Source organism: Carcharhinus amblyrhynchos, chromosome 11 (genome assembly GCF_965287045.1).
Source record: "Carcharhinus amblyrhynchos chromosome 11, sCarAmb.v2.hapA, whole genome shotgun sequence".
Classification (NCBI taxonomy): domain Eukaryota; kingdom Metazoa; phylum Chordata; class Chondrichthyes; order Carcharhiniformes; family Carcharhinidae; genus Carcharhinus; species Carcharhinus amblyrhynchos.
In genome coordinates, this window is record NC_137334.1 from 28,576,081 (window position 1) to 28,596,794 (window position 20,714).

At 42.2% G+C, this 20,714-nt stretch overlaps 1 protein-coding gene across 1 annotated transcript in view; it reads left to right on the plus strand.

The window, feature by feature from the left end:
- Nucleotides 1-20,714, plus strand: part of dnah7 (dynein, axonemal, heavy chain 7) — a 438,937-nt gene that overhangs the window by 21,647 nt on the left and 396,576 nt on the right. The window contains exon 6 of the mRNA XM_080198799.1: nucleotides 16,143-16,323. Coding sequence (XP_080054925.1) covers nucleotides 16,143-16,323 — 181 coding nt within the window. The remainder of the gene's footprint in view (nucleotides 1-16,142; nucleotides 16,324-20,714) is intronic.

A 20,714-nucleotide genomic window follows, 5' to 3' on the forward strand; every position in this document is an offset into this window, starting at 1 on the left:
ATTTTATTAATTCAAAGCAACAGATAGGAATTGCACATTTGAAATTACATCTGACTGCTTTATTTTTAAAATTATCTTGGGCAGAACTTTTCCAGCTCAGTGGAAGCTGGTGTGGGAATGAGCAGGATAGGAAAATCCTGCAAAAGGATGTTGGGTTGGGATCCTGATGCCCACTTGTACTTTGCCCATGGTGGCTTATGAATCCCTATATGAATGGCAGGAAGGGATTGTTCAAAAAACAGTTCAGATTGTTTTTAAGAATTGAACCCTCTTTTCCCAACAGTGCACTGGTCACATGCTGCACCTGCAAGTTCCAGGTTAGGAAAGGTAAATTCACAGTGGGAACTCACTATAGAATGAAACTAACCCAATCTAAGCAATTTATATTGAATTAGGTCAGCCAAAGTGAAAGGGTTGCTCTGACTGGAGCAGTTCCCCTGTCTGATATTGTTGAGCAGCTACTTTGAGAAACAAATATGCTGAACCTGAACAGGACTGGGATGAATATTCTCGCAGGGATATTTGCCAGTGCTGTTGGGAAGTAGGGGGGAGGGGAAACAGGAATTTGGCAGTGTTAAAAGACATATTTGTAAATGCATAGTAAATAAGTTCAATGAGCTGAGCACAGATAGATACATGGCAGTGTGATATCCTTGGAAAGGAAACTTGGCTTAAGGAGGAGCAACAATGGCAGCTCAAGTATCCCTGGATATAGTGTTTTCAAGCAGGATGAGAGGGACAAAAAAGGTGGGAGTGTAGCATTATTGGTTAAAGAATCAATTACAACTCTGAGGAGGGATAATTCACTAAACAAAGCATCAAATGAGGCTATTTGGTATGAGCTCAAGTAAAAAAGGGACAGACACATACTAGGAATGTATTAGTGGATTGGCCTTGCTAAATTTCCCCTTAGTGTCCAAAGATTTCTAGGTTAATCAATTAGCCATGGTAAATCAGTGGGGTGTAGCATTTTTGGCTAAAAAATCAATTACAACTGTGAGGAAGGATGTATGTTGAATGAAGAGCCAAGTAAGGCCATATAGAACCATAGAAAATGTGCTGAGATCAGAGATGAAAAAGGGGCAGCCACACAGCTTTGAATGTACTATAGTGCCTGAAATTGTGGAAGGCAATTAGAAGAGTAAATATGTAACAGATTTCTGAAAGTTAAAACAATAGGGCAGTAATCATTGGGGATTTAAATTGCACTAAATAAATTCGGATACCAATAGTGTGAAATGCACAGGACACTAAATTCTTGAACTGCATTCAAGAGAACTTTTTTAGCTAGCATGTAACAAGCCCAACAAGAGGGAATGCAATTCTTAAGAAGTTAAGCTGGCCAATTGGATAAAATAATAGTGGGGGGACCATTTTGGAGATAGTAACCATAATATAGTTAGATTTAGCATCATTATGGAAAAGGACCAAGATAGAATAGGAGTAAAGCTTTAAACTGGGGGAAGATAAATTTTACATAGCTGAGAAATAAGCTGGCAAGAGTGGACAGGACACAGCCATTATAAGGAAAAACTGTATCAAAGCAGTGGGAGGCATTCAAAGATGAAATTCTATGGGCACACTGTAGACATGCCCCCCTCTACAGAGAAAAGGGGTAGTATTGCCAAATCTAGAGATCCTGGTTATCCAGAAGCACACAGGCCAAGATAAAGCAGAAGAAGAAAGCTTATGATGGTCACAAAATACATAATATTGTCAAAAGTCTAAAGGAATATAGAAAGTATGGGGATGAAGTAAAAATGGAAATTAGGAAAGTAAAGAACAGATATGAAGAAACATTAGCAGATAAAATCCTAAGTGTTTTACCAATACATTAAGATAAAAGATTAACTGAGGAAAAGGGTAGAGCCTATTAAAGGTGTACATTGTAACTTGTGGGTTGATTCAGAAGATGAAGGCAGGGTTCTCAATGAATACTTTAAATACATCCATCCTATTTAAAGAGAAGTGGGAATCATTAGATACAATAAGCACAGTGAGAGAGGAAGTACTGGAACGACTGGCATCCTTGAAGGTGAATAAATAACCAGGGCCAGATGGATTGCATCCCAGGCTATTGAAAGAAGCCTGGGAGGAAACAGTTGATTCTCTGAGGATAATTTTCCAATCCTCACTCTATAGGTGAGATACCAGAGGATTGGAGGTCTGCAGACATTGTACCATGATTTTAAAAAGAGTGCGAGGGATAGGCCAGAAAACTACAGTTCAGTCAGCCTGACTTCAGTGATGGGCAAGTAATTGGAAACAATTCTGAGAGACTGGATAAACTGTCACTTGGGCATGCTTTTAGCAGGGATAGTCAGCATGGTCTTGTTAGGGAAAGATCATGTTCTACTAAATTTTTTTTGTGGAAGTAAAGAGGAGGATTGATGAGGGTAGAGCAGTGAATGTTTTCAACATAGATTTCAGTAAGGCATTTGACAAGTTTCCACATGGTAGACTTGACAGAAAAGTGAGGTCTCATGGCATACAGGAAAAGGGCAGGTTGAATTGAAAATTGTCTCAGTGACAGGAAGCCAAGGGTACTGACCGATAGATGTTTGTACAAATGGAAAATAGTTAGTGTTGTTCCACAGAGTTCAGTGTTGTACCTTTGCTGTTTGTTGTATATAAACAATGATTTAAACTTAAATGTGGGAGGCATAATTGGCAAATTTGCAGATGACATATAGATTGGTCATATAGTTGATCATGAAGAGGATAGCAGTCAACTCCAGCATGATATCACTGATTTGGTTGAATGGCCAGAGAAGTGGCAAATCAAATTCAATCTAGAAAATTGTGAGGTAATGCATTTAGGAGGACAAAGCAAGGGAATATTCCTTCCCAAGCCTTTTGGTCATCTGCCTTAATACCGTTTGATGTGGATCACTGGGAGATATTTGCTTTATAACTCTCCTGGACGGCAGCTTGGGACATTTTATTACACGAACGGTGCTATCTAAATAATAGTTATTGGCTGGTTTTAGTTGAGGGCGGGGTGTTAGACAGAATGGCCTCCTTTTGCACTAGGGATTCTTATGATTTTGGATCAAACATTGATTAGCAAACAACTAATACATCAAACTGAAAAAAAACTTCTGCATTAACTAAGATAACTTAAAAATACATTACAAAACCCTTTTACTGTACACCATACTTCTGGCAGATATGTAGCATTGACGAAACAGTTGCAATGTCACCCCCAACTGTCCAGTGGAGATTCACTTCCATCTGCTTCCACAAACCTAGGGTGGCACAGTGGTTAGCACTGCTGCCTCACAGCGCCAGGGACCTGAGTTAAATTCCAGCATCGAATGTCTATTTGTGTGGAGTTTGCACATTCTCCTCACATCTACGTGGATTTCCTGTGGGTGGAAACCAGAGCACCCAGAATTGAAAGGTGTATAATTGACCATGCTGAATTTCCCCTTAGTGTCACAAGATGTGTAGTGTCGCAAGCCAATGTAAATACTTGGGATTACACAGATGGGGTGGGGGGGTGATAGTAGTACGTGAGGACCTCATAAGATGCACTGTCTGAGAGTCGGTGCAGACTCGATGGGCCGAATAGCCTCTTCTGCACTTAGGTACAGACCATTTCAACATGCATGTATCCAAGAAATAGATGATGCGAAAGAACAGGATATATTATTGTTAGAGCTGCAAGATTATTTCTGGAATACAAATATCATGGTCAATGGCCAGAAGACAAATTTTAAACTGGCCAGTGGAGCAGGAGTGTCCATTCTTTCTGATATCACACCATAGCTGAATCTAAACTTTTCGAGCCATCTCCCATTCGGTTTCACAGTGCAGGAGGTATTTCACTCAAGGTGTGAGGAGAGATAACTGCCCCGTTTTGTTATAGCAATATAGAGCTTATTGATACTCTGTCACTCCATAAAGCAGAGAAACTTGTATAGCTTTGCATCTTCATTAGTCACCAATTGCAAAAAAATCACAAGTTGACTCACTGCTGTAAATAAATCTTTATACACAAAAACCCATCCCAAAACTACAGGAGGACATCATAAATCTTTCATTTCACTTCAAGAGGTTAAATGAAGCGGGAATCAGGTGAATCAAAACCAGCTGCAAAATAACATTCTAGTCTTTAATTTGCTCCTTCAAGAAAAACGCAGAAGAGGCTAATATCCAAGATGACACTAATATTAATGGATTTTAGCAGGTGGCATCCTGAACCTTGCTTTCCTTTCTGAAGGCAGCGCAAACGATGACAATGATACCTCTGCTGAGGGGTAAAGAGGCAAATCTGTCTCTTCATTTTGCTGAAGACACCAATGATGTACAACAGTAACTTGATGCAACAACTCTTTTGTAGAATGAAGAACCAAGACCAGAGGCCCTTATATTGCTACTGGAACTACTGTGGAACAAATTCCTACTATCCCTGAATGGGAAACTAAATGTGGATATTAAATAATCACAGATGCTTATTACAGATTGTACTGTATTACTAGAGGTCTACAAGAAAATGTAATTTCTCTACCTCTGCTTGTGTTTTTCGCTGCTGATGCTGGTGACAGCATAAATTCTGATCAAGTTTCAGAAATGTTCAGGTCCTCAGAGGTGTCAATCTATATCGAATAAAGTGTCTAAGCTGAGCTACTACCTACAGAAAAAGAAATTCCTACAGTGTCGGCAGGATCTTTTTTCTTCAGAATATCATTTGTCCTTCTTGTCTTCTGATTCATCCATGGATGAAATATTACATAATACTTTGTCCATTGTAACAGCAGGAGCTCGTAAACTTTCTACGGCTGTACAAATTTTCACAAGAGCTAAACGAGCTTTGTTCTTTCAAGCAAGAGTAACCAACGTTCCCCTAAAGTAAAAGGAGAAGAAAATCAACATCTCTGTTCATTGCTTTTCAATTGTGGACCAGGAGCAGAAATCTCTGTTTACAGTGTTAATGCCTTTCACCGAAAAGATTGTAGAGAACTTGCATCATACGTATCCTCAAAGATAGTTGAAGATAAAGTTGGAGATTGACACCAAAGGCACAAGAGATTTGGGGGATGGGGGAAAGTAGGAGTGTAATTAGTTAATGTCAGCGAGTGGAATCAAAGACTTGGTTGGGACAGGGATGACTGTAGTCTAAGGGATTAACAGCTATACTCAGAGCTAGAATGCACCATTGCTGACGTCAGATCAAATGTAACTGGAACCTGAAGGAAGAAGGTTCTGTTGGAGACTTGTTAAAGGCTGTCTACGTAAAGAGTTAATAAATATTCACCAGTTTACTATTATTACAGTTATTATTACAGTTTACTAGGACTATTACTTACGGGGCGAAAAACTGCAGCAGGCGACGGTGCAGAGGGACCTCAGGGTCCTTGTGCATGAGTCGCAAAAACCCAGCTTGCACGTGCAGCAGGTGGTCAGGAAGGCGAATGGGATGCTGGCCTTCATAGCGAGGGGGATTGAATATAAAAGTAGGGAGGTCTTGCTGCAGCTGTATAGGGCATTGGTGAGGCCGCAGCTGGAGTACTGTGTGCAGTTTTGGGCGCCGCACCTGCGCAAAGATATTTTGGCCTTGGAGGGAGTGCAGAGGAGGTTTACTAGGCTGATACTGGAGTTGAGGGGGTTGAGCTATGAGGAAAGGCTGAATAAACTGGGCTTGTACTCGTTAGAGTTTAGAAGAATGAGGGGAGATCTCATTGAGACGTATAAGATGATGAATGGGATGGATAGGATAGAGGTGGAGAGACTCTTCCCGCTCAAAAAAGACAGTAGGACTAGGGGGCACAGCCTCAAGATAAAAGGGGGGCGGTTTAGAACGGAGTTGAGGAGGAACTTTTTCACTCAAAGGGTGGTGAATCTCTGGAATTCTCTGCCCGTTGAAGTGGTGGAGGCTGCCTCGCTAAATATTTTTAAGACGCGGGTTGATGGGTTTTTGATGAGCGAGGGGATTAAGGGTTATGGGGAGAGGGCGGGAAAGTGGAACTGAGCCACGACAGATCAGCCATGATCTTATTGAATGGCGGGGCAGGCTCGAAGGGCTAGATGGCCTACTCCTGCTCCTATTTCTTATGTTCTTATGTTTGCATAAGCATGGTTTCCAGCTCTCTTCTATCCAAAGCATCCACGACTTGCTTGTAATAAAATGACAGTTATAATCTTCCAAAATTCCTTAGATTCTGGAATGGTTCCAATGGATTGGGAAATATTCAAAGATGGGGACAGAAAGCAGGAAATTATAGATGTTTAAATGGGGGATTGGGGCTGCCCTAGGGGAGCATGGGGATGACATAAGGACTGGTCTGGTGATATTCGTGAGTGATCAGACAGTTAGGAGAGATCAGGATGCCAGCGATGGGGAGTTGCAGGACTGGCCAGTGACTGTGGACTGGCCAGCAATCGGGAGGCTGGCAATGTGGGGGTGCATTGTGCATGCACTGATCTCTGTGTTGACTGACAGATTAGTGGATGCACAGTGACTCGCTCAGTGCTATGCTGCCAGCCTCAGAATAGGCCCTGGCCCCAGATTTCCAGAGTGAATCCTGCTAGGCACTCTATGATGCACTGAGTGTCAAAGATTCATTCTGGAAAGCACACTAAAAAAAAGTGGAATTTGATTCCATTTTCCCGCGTATTGGGGACTTAGAATTTTCGTTTGCGAATCCCGGCCATGGTTTCTAAATTTACTAATGATACCAAGATAGGTAGGAAAATTAAGTTTGTCAGGGTGAGCGGGCAAAAATTTCACTAGTGGAGTATAATATAAGGAAATGTGAACTTCGGCAGTAAAAATAGAAAAGCAATGTTTAAATGGAGCGAGTTTGTAGAACTTGGGATCTTGACATCCTGGAAAACAAATCACAAAAACTTAGAATGCAGGTACAGCAATTGATTAGGAAGGCATATGGAATAATGGCATTTACTGGAAGGGTTATGGAATATGAAAAAATGGAAGTTTTATTGGAGCTGTACAGGGCCTTGTTGAGACCACTTCTGGAGTGCAGTGTATAGTTTTGGTCTCCTTATTTATGAGGAGATTCACTCGACTCATTCCTGGGATGAAGGGTTCATCTTAGAAAGGCATACCCATTGGAGTTTAGAAGAATGAGACATAATCTACTTGAAACATTTAAGATCCTGAGGAATTACTAGATTGACAAGGCTACTGGGAGAATTAATCCTTATGGGGGAGACTTGAACAATTGGACACAGTTTAAGTCAAGGGATAAAGAGAGAGTTTTTCTCTTGGAGGGTGATTTGTTTGTTTGTTTGTTTGAATTCTCTTCCCCGGAATGCTGTGAAGGTTGGGTCAGTGAAGCTAGGGAGACAAAGGTAATCGGAAGGCGAAATAGGACAGTGGAGTTGAGACTGCAATCAGATCATCAGTGATCTTTTTGAATGATCTGAATGGCCTATTCTTGCTTCTAAATTCTATGTTCCTATTGGTTTTCAGGTGGTGGACTAGACGCCTGGGTAAAAGTAAAATTATATTTTTAGACATTTACTGAAGCAGTGGCTTATGACAGATTTCATAATTGGTGTTACTCAAATTAATTGGAGTGGAAACCTGCCATCAAAACAAAAACTCCAATGTTATGTCAATTAGACATAGTCTCCAATTGGTAAAATCTGGCCCTAAGTGCCGGATCTGGACATAAAATGGATCTCAGCACGGAATCCTTGTTCCATATGCTTTTTGCCAGCTCTGGTCTGCGCTGTTGGGTGGGGCTTAGTGCTGCCGGAACGTTCGGAGCTCTGAACTGTGCATGTGCAGTTTGAAAAAAGTGTGAAACTGCGCCCGGGCGCGAAAGACAAAACAAAAGGGGGCGGGGCAGGCCCCCGCGGCAGACACCCCTCCCCAGACGCCGTCATCCCCTGATCAGACCCCCCCTGGAGGTAGGCTCCTCCAGCAGACCGCTACCACCACCAACCCCCTCCGCCACAGTCAGACCCCCCTGGGAGGCAGGCCACCCCCCAACCTACCTAGATAGCTGCTGTCCCTCCACCATCCTTCTGATCTGCACTTGTTGATGTGGAGATGTCGGTGTCGGACTGGGGTGAACACAATAAGAAGTCTCACAACACCCGGTTAAAGTCCTGTTGGACTGGTGTTGTGAGACTTCTTACTGCACTGTTGGACAGCCTGCAGCACCTTCCTCGTCTTCCGCTGGCGTCTGCCGCAGAAGGGTGGTGGCGCAGGTTCAGATGGATCTTTGGTTTGGGGGTGCTGTGGTGGAGATTCTCCCAAGTCCATCCTCCCCCCATCCTCTACCACCACCCCCCTCCTGGGGGAGGGGGCATGGGCTGCCTCCCGGGGGAGGTCTGATTGGGGGGCCTGCCTCCTGGGGGGGGTGGGTTGGATCGGATCGCGGAGGGGTGTGCTCTGCCGAGGGGGCTTTGCTTCCGGGGTTTGGGGGAGGGAGGGAGGGGCTGACCGTGGTGGGGGGGGGGGGGGTGCAGTCTGCCGGGGGCGCCTGCTCCTGGGGGGGCTTGGATCGCGCGGAGGTGTGTCTGCCAGGGTGGTTAGCATGGGGGGTGTCTGTGAAGGGTGTTCAAGGAAGATGGGCTTTGGAGGTTCCCCTGCCGGACCGAATCTACGCCCAAATCAGGTGTTGGTTAAGGTGTTACCTGCTCAGTTTCAGGTGCAGATCGCATTAAAGGCCCGACGCCTGAGTTTACTGCGATTTTGGGCGCGAATTTTTGGTAAAATCGGGCCCATAAAAATAAATCAAAACTAACTGTGTATCAAAATTTTGGCTGGAATTCTCCAACCGTTCATACCAACGGGATGTTTTGGTTTACACCTGCCATGGGTTCCAGCAACATGGAGTGCAGTCATTGGGAAATCCCATTATCAACCACATGACCAAAAGATACCGCCACCAGTGAACAGCATGTCACCTCCTACCGTGAGGAACCTGCCAAGGATAGGCCAGAGAGTCCCTCCATTTATCTTGTTTGCTATTTTAGAATGGACTTCTGCTGAACTGCAAAATGGCTGCTACAAGTCACATGACTCACAACATTAGACATGTGTTCTGAGAGCTACCAACAAAAATTACCAGAATGAAAGAGTTTTACTTTCATGCTTGTGGAACTTTACGCCCTGTTGTAACGTCATATTATAATCATGGAATTAGACAGCTAACAAACAAAGCCAACTTCCCCCAGCTGGGACGATAACAAGGTGTGCTCACCACACCGACCTCCTCAGAAGACAAACAAAGGACACGGCAGACAGTCGTTCTGTACTTCCCCGGAGTGGAGAAGCTATGATATCTTCTCTGGCGCCTTCAACGTGTCATCAGTGAAGATGAACATCTCGCTAAGGCCAACCTCACACCCCCACTTCTTGCCTTCAAACAACGGCACAACCTCAAACAGACCATTGTCCGCAGCAAACTACCCAGCCTTTAAGAGAACAGTGACCACAACACCACACAACCCTGACACAGCAACCTCTGCAGGACGTGCCGGATCATGAACACTGATGTCATCATCTCACATGAGAACACTATTCACCAGATACACAGTACATACTCTTGCGACTCGACCAGGCAGCAGGCCACCTCCTTGAAATCTATTTGATTTTAAAAGTCTGTGATCATTATCTGACAAATGGTTTAAGCCCGTAGAATGCATCGTCATTCATTTCAAGGATTTTCGTATTGTTCCTCTATTGTTGTTGCCCATTGTTAAAAATCTTCCTTTTCTCGTCACCTCTTAGTGTGTGTGTGTGTGTGTGTGTGTGGGGTTATAAGCACCCCCTGTATCACACCCCCTCAGCCCCAGATTTGAATGTGAATCAACTAACCTTGAGTTACTGATAACACTAGTTTGCTGCAAGTTACTTAAAGTTGGATCACAAAAACTGACTGTTTGGGGAAACATGCCATGGCCTACTTAAAAAAGTATTCAAAAACAACTCTGCTTACAGACATATGGGGACAGGAAAAAGAAGTTTGGTTTCTCTCTTTCCTGTTCGTGAGACCGAGGTTAGGAAAGTAGTTATCCATCAATTCAACATTGATTTTGTTTAAATAGGTTAAAATTTCTTGCGTGGCTACTTCTCTTCATTCAGCTAAAGATAATTTATGATGAAGATTTAAATGTTAGTGCTTGCTGTGTTTCAGTAATGACAAATAGAAGACACCACCACTAGTTGTGGTTTAGCATGTATTTAATAGCACAAGAGATTTTAATGCCGATGGTTATCCTCAGTGTCTTTAAAAACAATACAAGCACATTGGAAAAAAAAGAATGTGATTTTCTCCATTCATTAATTTATATACCAGCAGTTCTCCCAACGTTGGTCACAGTGAATGAGAAGATAAGTTGCTTCATAATGATTAGATTATTATATAATGCCCAACGTATTTTCATATTTGAAAATAGGTTGTCTTTCTTAAATTATATGTATTTGGTAGTTTTGTTTTAAAGAACTGCCAAAAAACTGAAAGCAAGAAAGGTTGTAGTGATAAGCCAGGGAACTACAAACTAGTGAGTCTCATCAGTGGTAGGGAAACTATTGAAGAAACTTCTGAAGGAGAGCATTTATCTCCACTTGAAGAGGCAAAGCTTGATCAGGGATAGTCAGCATAGTTTTATCAGAGTGAGGTCATGTCTAACAAATTTGATTGAATTTTTTGAGGAGGTGACCAGGTGTGTAGACGAGGGTAGTGCTGTCAATGTAGTTTATATTGGATTTCAGCAGAGCGTTTGACAAGATCCCCCATGGGAGACTTATAAAGAAGGTAAATTCACATGGGATACAGGTTAATTTGATAAAGTGGATTCAAAATTGGCTCAGTTCTGGGAGACAATTTGTGATGACAGAAGGCTGCACTGGGAACCGTCCAACAATGCAATTGAAATCACTAACATCAGATGGTTCCACCACGGTTATGCTAACTGTTACTCTGAAAATATTAGAAGAAATAAAATCTCTTCTAACTTCTGTGTAGTCATTTTAAACAATCAGACCAAACCCTACATGGGATTTTTCCTACACTCCTGGGGGGTCAGGGGATAGTCCATCTGCAAGGGGCTATCCTCTGACCTCCATGTCAACTTGCAGGCCCGACTCAACTCCCTATTTCAACTAAACAAAAGAACGGACAGCCATTCTTTGGTTCATTTTCTTTGGCATTGCCTTCAGCAGTCAGAGTCAGCCTGCCATGTTGAATTTAAATAAAGCTTTGCAGTTAACTGTCAGTCATCAGTTAACTGGGGTGCATTCACTATGGCCAAACAATCAACAGTTTATAGAATCATAGAACCCTACGGTGCAGAAAGAGGCCCTTCGGCCCATCACGTTTGCACCAAACACAATCCCACCCAGGCTCTACCCCAATATCGCTATATATTATACCCACTAATCCCTCTAACCTACACATCCCTGGACACTAAGGGGCAATTTCTTAGCATGGCCAATTAACCTAATCCGCACATCTTTGGACTGTGGGAGGAAACTGGAGTACCCAGAGGAAACCCACGCAGACACGAGGAGAATGTGCAAACTCCACACAGACAGTGACCTGAGCTAGGCATTGAACCCTGGAGCTGTGAAGCAGCAGTGTTAACCACTGTGCTATCGTACTGTGCTGAGAGTTTACTTTTCATATATACAGTTAAGAATACATTGTTGTTTTCTTTATATATGGAATTGGGTATTGTTTTGATGAATGCAAGATGAAAAACTTTGATTTTTTTTTTAGTAATACTCAAATCTAATTGTGTTAAATGTGGCAGCACATGACAGAAATAAAAGCAAAAGATCCTGGAAATATCCAGCAGGTCTGGAAACATCTGTGGGGAAAGAAACAGTTAAAGTTTCAGACTGTGAAGTTTTAACAAAACTGGGAAAAGATGGAATTGTCTAGCTTTTCAGGATTTGAAATGGGGAGGGTGTAAAAAAAAAAGAGGGAAGGCCTGTGGTAGGGTGGAAGATGGGAGACATTAAATGGTAAAATATGTGGTGTGAGTGGTATTGGGATGGGTAGGGAAACAAAATAGCGTCCAGAGGTGGTTTAGGTGGCAGAATAATGAACAGTTGCCAACTGAAAGCAAAAACGAGAAAGGAAACGTTAAGTCAAAACCTGTAAAGAAAATATGACAAAACGGTGGAGGAAACATGCAAGATCACTGTCTGAAGCTGTTGAACTCAATGTTGTAGTCACAGTCCCAGCATCTATAATATTTTGCTTTTGTATTAGCATATGACAGACAGATATGGAGATGGAATGAAATATGCTGCAAAAAGTATTGCCAACAAGCATTAATTTTAATGTATTTGCACCATTGCCTTAATGGTTCAAACTTACGTGATTTAACAGCAACAATAGCAGTTCAAGAACTCTTAAATTGACCAGCTCAATTTTTCTTTGCACCATTGGCGACTTCAACCTCTTCTGAATAAATTTCAAATGATAAAGACACAATTATCTTTACAGTTAATATTTCAACCAGTAACTTTAATGATCATAACCACTAAATGGCAGGCAAAGGAGTAAATGACTTGGGTAATCACACTTTAATGAGGTACGAAGATTTGCTGAATGGTCCAATAAGCTGGACTGTTTAAAATGTTGGAATTAATGTTGACGGAAAATGATTATTGTAATTTCACAATAGAGATGATCACCTGCCAAAATTGTAGGCATGATAAATAGTGGACATTCTACTCCTAAAGTGTTGAAAATGGAAAAGAGATATAGGTTATCTATCTTGCATAGTCTTAAGTATAGGTAGCCTATCATTGTTCACTAACAATAATAAAGAGAGGATTAATTAGAACATAGAACCTTAGTGATTCTTTCTGGAGTATAATGTTACATTAAACTGAAGTGTTCACAGAATCATGGAATCATTATAGTGCAGAAGGAGACTATTCTATCCATCAAATCTGCACTGGCTCTCTGAAAATGTATTTTACTTAGTTGCACTATCCTGCCTTATCTCCATAACCTTGCACATTCTTTCATTGCAGATAAAAATCCATTTCCTTTTTGAATACCTCAATCACACATGCCTCCACCATCCTCTCAGGAATTTTGTTCTTCACTCCATTCATCCTTGGGGTGAAACTTTTTTTCACATCACTTTTTTTTCTTTTGCCAATTATTTTGAATTTGTGCCCTCTAGTTCTTTATGCTCTTGAGTGGGAAGAGATTATCTTTAGTTACTCTATCCATACCCTTCAAAATCTTGAATACCTCTATCAAATTTCGTCTCAGCATTCTCTTCTCTAAGGAAAACTATCTCAATTTCTCAAATTTATCCTCATAGCTACAGTCCTTTATCATTTGGAATAATTCTTGTGAATCTTCTCTATAGTCTCTCCAAAGCCTTCACATCATTCCTGTAGACCAGGTTTATATGGTTACTTAAGAGGTCACCTGATGGGAGCCTCAATGTGTGGTAACAGTACAAGCATATAAGAGTTGCTTTACTAGTGAATAAATTGTTTGTTACAAGTCCTTGGTTGCCGGTCTTTGGGAATCCAGCACTTTTACAGTTCCTGAAATATGATACCCAGAACTGGATGCAGTATTCCAGTTGAAGCTTAATTAATGTCTTCTACAAATTCAAAATGACCTCCTTACTCTTGTATGCAATGCCTTTATTAATAAAATATGGTTTATTAACTGCGCTCTCAAAATGTCCTGCCATCTTCAATAACCTATGCACTGAGGTTTCTCTGTTCATGCATGCACCTTCTTTCCTAGTTTCCCCCTTTATTTTATACTGTCTCTCCATATTGTTCCTGCCAAAAATGAATTACCTCAGACATCTCTGCACAGAACTTCATCTCTGCCAATTGTCTGCCCATTCTACCAATATATCTATGTCCTTTTGAAGTTCAAGATTATCCTCATCACAGTTAACATTTCCAGACTTCGTATCATCAGCAAATTTTGAAATTAAACATAAATGAGAAAAAGCTTTTTCATGCAATGAGTAGTTCAGAACTGGTATGCACTGCCTGGAAGTGTAGTGGAAGCAGATTCAATCAAGGTATTCATAAGGGCATGAGATGATTGCTTAAATATAAATAGCACGCAGGGGTATGGAGAAAAGACAGGGGAATGGCACTATGTCAAGATGCTCATTTGGAGAGCTGGTGCAAATACGATGGGCCTAATGGCCTCCTTCTGTACCATAACCATCCTGTGATCATGCTCTGAACACTAGAGTCCAGGTAATTAATACATATTGGGATGAGCAAGGGTCCCAGCACTGACCTCGAGGGAACTCCACTGCAAACCTTCCTCCAATCTCAAAAATAACAACTGCGATTCTCTCAAAAAAATTCCACGTGTCAAATTCTGGTGAAAACTGGAGTAAACCATGCTTGTTTTTTCAGTGGGAGTTTAGAGAAGAATCTCCCATACTCTATGCACTGCTGAGTGCACTAGCATAAATTGTGTAAAAAAAGAAATAAGCGGACGGGCCTATTCCCACAGGAGATGCCGGCAGCATAGCGCTGCATGAGCCACTGTGTGTGCTCGATCGCTGGCCAGCCCAGCAACCCCGGCGTCGTAGGCCCTCCCACCCACCCACCCACCCACCCTGCCCCTCGAACATGCTTGGGCCCACCCTGACTACCCCCTCCCCTCAACTCACCCCATAGCTCCATTCCACTTGTCCCATAACTTTCTTTGTTTCTAGTCAATGAAAGAGGAATATACCATATAACCCAAGACATTTGGGTGGTGTATTTCTATCTGATGCGCTATTTCAAAAATTTACTGGGTAGCTCATGCCCACTGTTGAATTATGTAATATTATTCTAAATTTTAAAGCAAAGTGTATCCATAGAATCATAGAGTTCCGACAGTGCAGAAAGAAGCCATTTGGCCCATCGAACCTGGACTGCCAACAATCCCACCCAGGCTCTGTTCTGCACCCCACGTTTTTACCCTGCTAATCTCTCTGACACTAAGGGACAATTAGCATGGCCAATCCATCTTACCTGCACATCTTTAGAATGTGGAAACCGGAGCAACTGTAGGAAACCTATGCAGACACAGACAGAATGTACAAACTCCACACAGACAGTGACCTGAGTTCGGAATTGAACCCAGGTCCCTGGCGCTATGAGGCAGCAGTGCCACTGTGCTGCCCATGTGAAGTGTAGCTCTGGATGTTGGCACATTAATCCACCTGTCACCTTTTCCATATTTTATGAATTGGATCACAGGTCAGAAGCATTGAAATACTTGAAATATAGGGGGTGATTCCCCCATTGCAACCCGCACATTTTTTGGCAGGATGGGTCAGGAGATGTGCATGCTGGACATTTCGTGGGATTTGCTCATGCATTCCCGATGCATGCATGTTTCCTAGAGCCAGAGAACAATCACAGTCAGGGCCGTGCTGAAAGAAGAGGTAAGCGATTTAAAACTTTGTTTAATGTATTTTAAATGTGATTGTCATTCCAGATATGGAAGTTGCTGGGCCTAACAACATCTCCCACCCTGCCAGGAGTACTTCACTCTGGCAGGGTTTAGAGTAGCTCCCACATTTGGGAAACTAGTGGGAGACCCTGCCAGAATGAAGGGGGGGGGGGGGGGCACGGGGGCAATTGGGATGCATAGGCATCCTGGCGGTGCCAGCCTGTGCCCCTGGCACTGCCCAATGGGCAAAATGTCCATGCCCAGAGGTATCTTCACATTGTCCATCAGGCATTGGGCAGTGCCAATGGGACAGGACCTTGGGGCTGCTGTCACTCTGCATGGCAATCGGTCTGGGCTGGAGGGAGGCCACCCACAGTAGCAGCAGCAGCAGCAGCCGCCGCCGCCGCCCCCCCCCCCCCCCCCACCACACACACACACACACACACACACACACACACACACACACACAGGGTTTTTAAATAATAAAAATGATCAGGACCTCTGCATTGCATAGAATGGGGAGATTCAAGTCTGAAGTTGCACTGAATAGACAGTTGAACTGTCTACAACAGTTTTCTTGCCAATTTAGCACTTTTGAGAGAATCACCCCTCTGGTACTAGGTTGTTATGGGATTGTCTACTCATATCTCACTTAAGGAAATATGATGATGCCCATGGTTTCGATAGCATTTACACACTTGTAACCACTGTCGTTTTATGGTGTTACTAATTCCATTTTCTTGACTTCTAATCTTACAGCGGTATTACTATTACATTAACCATGGAATAGACACAGAACATGTGGCTCCTATGGCAGACAGCTGGTTGGAAGATGTATTATCCTTGGTGCCATTCCATCTCAAAACCTACACCAGTACTATTGAGTCACTTTCAGATGAAATGAAAGAAGATTATCTTCTCAGTGTAAAGAAGGCCATAGGTACAGAATTACTTTCACTATGAAAAGAAATATTTACTTAAAATTTAATAAGAAACTTGAGGCAATCAGTCAGAATTGTGTTAAATAATATTTTAGTTCCATAGCTGAATAGAGTGGATTTCTAATGGGATGGGATTGGGGTAAATTTGTGACATGTACTATCAACATTTAAATGCAGTTTCATTGCATTTTCACACCACTAGCATGCTGAATTTTTAAATTTGTTTCAATAGGGTCACAAGAATGGTTGTGTTTCTGTGAGCTGTAGTGCTACTCAGCTTTTAATCCTTTTGTCTATCCTGATGCACAGCCCATAAATGCCTAATCTTGGAGCGAAAACTCCATTTGATCTGATTTGATGTATTATTGTCACATGTATTGGGTTGCAGTGAAAGTACTGCTTCTTGCGCACTACACAGACAAAACATATCGTTCACAGGGTATATAGGGGAGAAGGAAAGGAGATGGTACAGAATATAGTGTTGCGATTACAGATAGGGTGTAGTGAAAGATCAGCTTAATATATGATAGGTCCGCTCAAAAGTCTGATGGCAGCAGGGAAGATGCTGTTTTTGAGCCAGTTGGTATGTGTTCTCAGACTTTTGTATCTTTTTCCCCGATGGAAGAGAGTATGTTCAGGGTAAGTGGGGTCCTTGATTATGCTGCCTACTTTTGAGAGGCAGCTGGAAGTGTAAACAGAGTCAGTGAATGGGAGGTTGGTTTGTGTGATGGATTGGGCTACATACACAACCCTTTGTAGTTTCTTGCAGTCTTGATCAGAACAGGAGCCATACCAAGCTGTGATACATCTGGAAAGGATGCTAGATATGGTGCATCTATAAAAATTGGTGAGAGGCATAGCAGATGTGCTGAATTTCCTTAACCTCCTGAGAAAATAGAGATGTTAGTGGGCTTTCGTAACTATATCATCAGTGTGGAGGGATCTGGACAGATTGTTGGTGATCTGGACATCTAGAAACTTGAAGCTCTTGACCATTTCCACCTCATCACAATTGATGTAGACAAGGGCATGCCCTCCATTAAGTTTCCTAAAATCAATAGCTATCATTTTACTGACATTGAGGGAGAGATTATTGTTGTCATACCATTTCACCAGATTCTTTATCTCTTTCTGGTCATTGTTCATGATCTGACACACTGTGGTGGTGTCACGAGCAAACTTGAAAATAGAGTTGGAGTAGAATTTGGCCACACAGTCATAAGTGAATAATGAGTAAAGTAAGGGGTTGAGGACACAGTCTTGTTGGGCACCGTTGTTGACGATAATTGTGGAAGTATTATCACCTATCCTTATTAATTGTGGTCTGTGGGTTAAGAAGTCTAGGATCCAATCACAGAAGGCGGAGCCAAGCTCTAGGCCACGGAGTTTGGAGATGAGTATTTCTGGAGTAATGGTGTTGAAGGCATAGATCAGTTAGATAGTCAATATCCTTTCCAGAAGGTAGGGGAGTCTCAAACAAGAGGGCATAGATTTAAGGTGAGAGGGGAGAGATACAAAATGGTCCAGAGGAGGAATTTTTTCACACAGAGGGTGGTGAGTGTCTGGAATAAGCTGCCAGAGGTAGTAATAAAGGCAGGTACAATTTGTTTTTTAAAAAGCGTTTAGACAATTACATGGGTCAGATGGGTATAGACAGAAATGGGCCAAATGCGGGCAACTGGGACTAGCTTAGGAGTTAAAAAAAAGGGCAGCATGGACAAGTTGGGCCGAAGGGCCTGATTCTGTGCTGTAAACCTCTATAACTCCAAGGATGAGTTATAGTGAAGGAATAAGAGTCTGATATTTGTTTCCTTGTCCTCTTTGGTTTCCAGAGTTGAGTGTAGAGTCAGGGAAATGATGTCTGCTGTGGACCTGTTGCGACAGTAGGCAAACTGTAATGGAGACCGGCATTGATGTGTGCCATGACTATCCTTTTGAAGTACTTCATAATGATGGACATATTGGGTGGGATTTTCTGGCCACACTTGCCCCAAGGTTGAAAAATTCTATCTGAGGTCAATGGACCGTTGTCCGGGTCCCACCCACTACCATTCACATGGTGGATGGGGTGTAAGGTTTTGCCCACTAATACAACTTATCGTTGCTCTGGTTAAGTTTTGGGACAAAGTGCCAAGTAGAATCATGAAAATCCTTGGTGGAAAGAAGCATTAGAAGTCAGCCGGAATGGAGCTGAGCCCTCAGTTAGTGGGCTCTCAACCCAATGAGGGCGTTGTAGATGACTGCCTTGTAAAAGACATAGATGGCAAACTTGTCTTTTTAGCACAGAATCTCAGTGCTCATATTATAGAATGGCAGAGTTCTGATAAGAAACTTGATGAAGCGGAGGGAAGAATCTTTATTGTCAAGGTTGCAACTTCTTCAGTTGAGGCTTGCTTTCAATCTTTGGAAAATCAGCTAAATACTATATCTGATACTCTGATCAATCTGAAGAGCTAGGGCCGGAAGAAGAGTGTCAGTGTGACTGGTTTTCCAGAAGGAGTTGAGGGTGAGCTCTTAGCTGATATTTTTGAGAACTGGCTACCATGGTTTCATTAGTCGAGACATGAAAGCTGGGCATATTAATCTTGAAGGGACAGGTCATATCCAGTTTTTGAGGCCTGACCCCTGACATTGGTATTCATGCATTTTCATAGCTTTAGTCATGGATGTTTTGATAAAGATAGAAAGCATCTGAAAGCTTTCAGAATAAGAACTTAAGAACATAAGATCTAGGAACAGGAGTAGGCCATCTGGCCCCTTGAGCCTGCATTGCCATTCAGTAAAATCACGGCTGATCTATTGTGGACTCAGCTCCACTTAACTGCCTGCTCACCATAACCCTTAATTCCTCCATTGTTCAAAAATGTATGCGTCCTTGCCTTAAAAACATTGAATGAGGTAGCTTCAACATTTTCATTGGGCAGGGAATTCCACAGATTCACAACCCTTTGTGTGAAGAAGTTCCTCCTCAACTCAGTCCAAAATCTGCTCTCCTTTATTTTGAGGCCATGTCTTCTTCTTCTTCTAGTTTCTCTGCCTGGCACACCACTAGTCACTGATCGCCAACCAGAAAAACACATATTTACCCCTATTCTTTGCTTTCTGTTAGTTAACCAATCCTCGATCCACGTGCATCTTTATCTTATGCAGCAGCCTTTGGTGCGGCACCTTGTCAAATGCCTTCTGGAAATCCAGCTACACCACATCCACAGGTTCTCCATTGTCCACTGCGCACATAATATCCTGAAAGAATTCCATCAACTTGGTCAAATGGGACCTGCCCTTCATGAAGCTATGCTGCGTCTTTTCAAAAGGAACAATTTATATCCAGAATACAGCTTTCTCTGCTGTATTGTGCTACCATAAGGGTGACTTCTGACAGATTCTTAAGGCTGTTCGACAATCCTAGTAAGGCTTTGGCATCTCAACTCTACGGATAGCAATAATTTGAAATCATAATCTGCAGTTCATTGCAAATCCTGGACTTTACCCCTTGTCATTACACTACTTTGTTAATTGTGTGATATTAATTATCATTGTTGACATGGGTGATCTACCAAGTTTCCATAAACGCCTAAAGTAATTTTTTTTTTAATGCTTAGGTACTTGGTTTGGTTTTTTATGATGGCACAGAGCCATGAGCACAGAGGTGAATTTTGCCTGTTATTCTTTGAAAACTAGTGACATCCATTTGTTTATAATGAAGTGCATCGCTATTTGATCCTACTATATCCTCGTAATACAAAAGTGGAAGGTGGCATGGGGAATACTTTGCATTTCTTTTGGCCCTGTATAAAAATTGAATCCTGGTGGTTTAATATCCTTAAGAGCTTGAATGTGTTGGGATGTCTGCTGGGTACATTGTATGACACTAGGGCTGTGCAATATTTATTTTTTTTTCTTGTAATCCTTGCATTTATAGTGGTGGCATATACCATGTGGTATCCTTTATTCTTGTCATGGCTAATATCAGTAATGTCATTGCGGGATGGTGGATTGGTGATTTGGTGTAGAGGTTGCAGGACATGGCCTAACAAATCCTCACAGCCAGTGAGGAAAACCCACTTAGAACAATTGATGTTGTGAAGTTTGCTTCTGTATTTTTGTTATTTTGAGATCAAAGAATCTCTGATGGACTCCTGTAAAGATGCAGACAGAGCACATATTCTGGAAAAACACATTATTTTGTATCAGTGGCACATCATATAGCTGGAGATGGGGAAGTATGCTTTGGTAATAGAATCTTTGGCTGATCAGCCTTTTCTATAATTCTGTCAATGTCCTATATGTTCCTTGGCTGAATACGCAATGGCGGTAGCTACTTCGAAAATCCTGGAACGTAAGTTACATGGCTTTGTCTTCAGTGTCCTGTAAGCTAATCCATGCACTG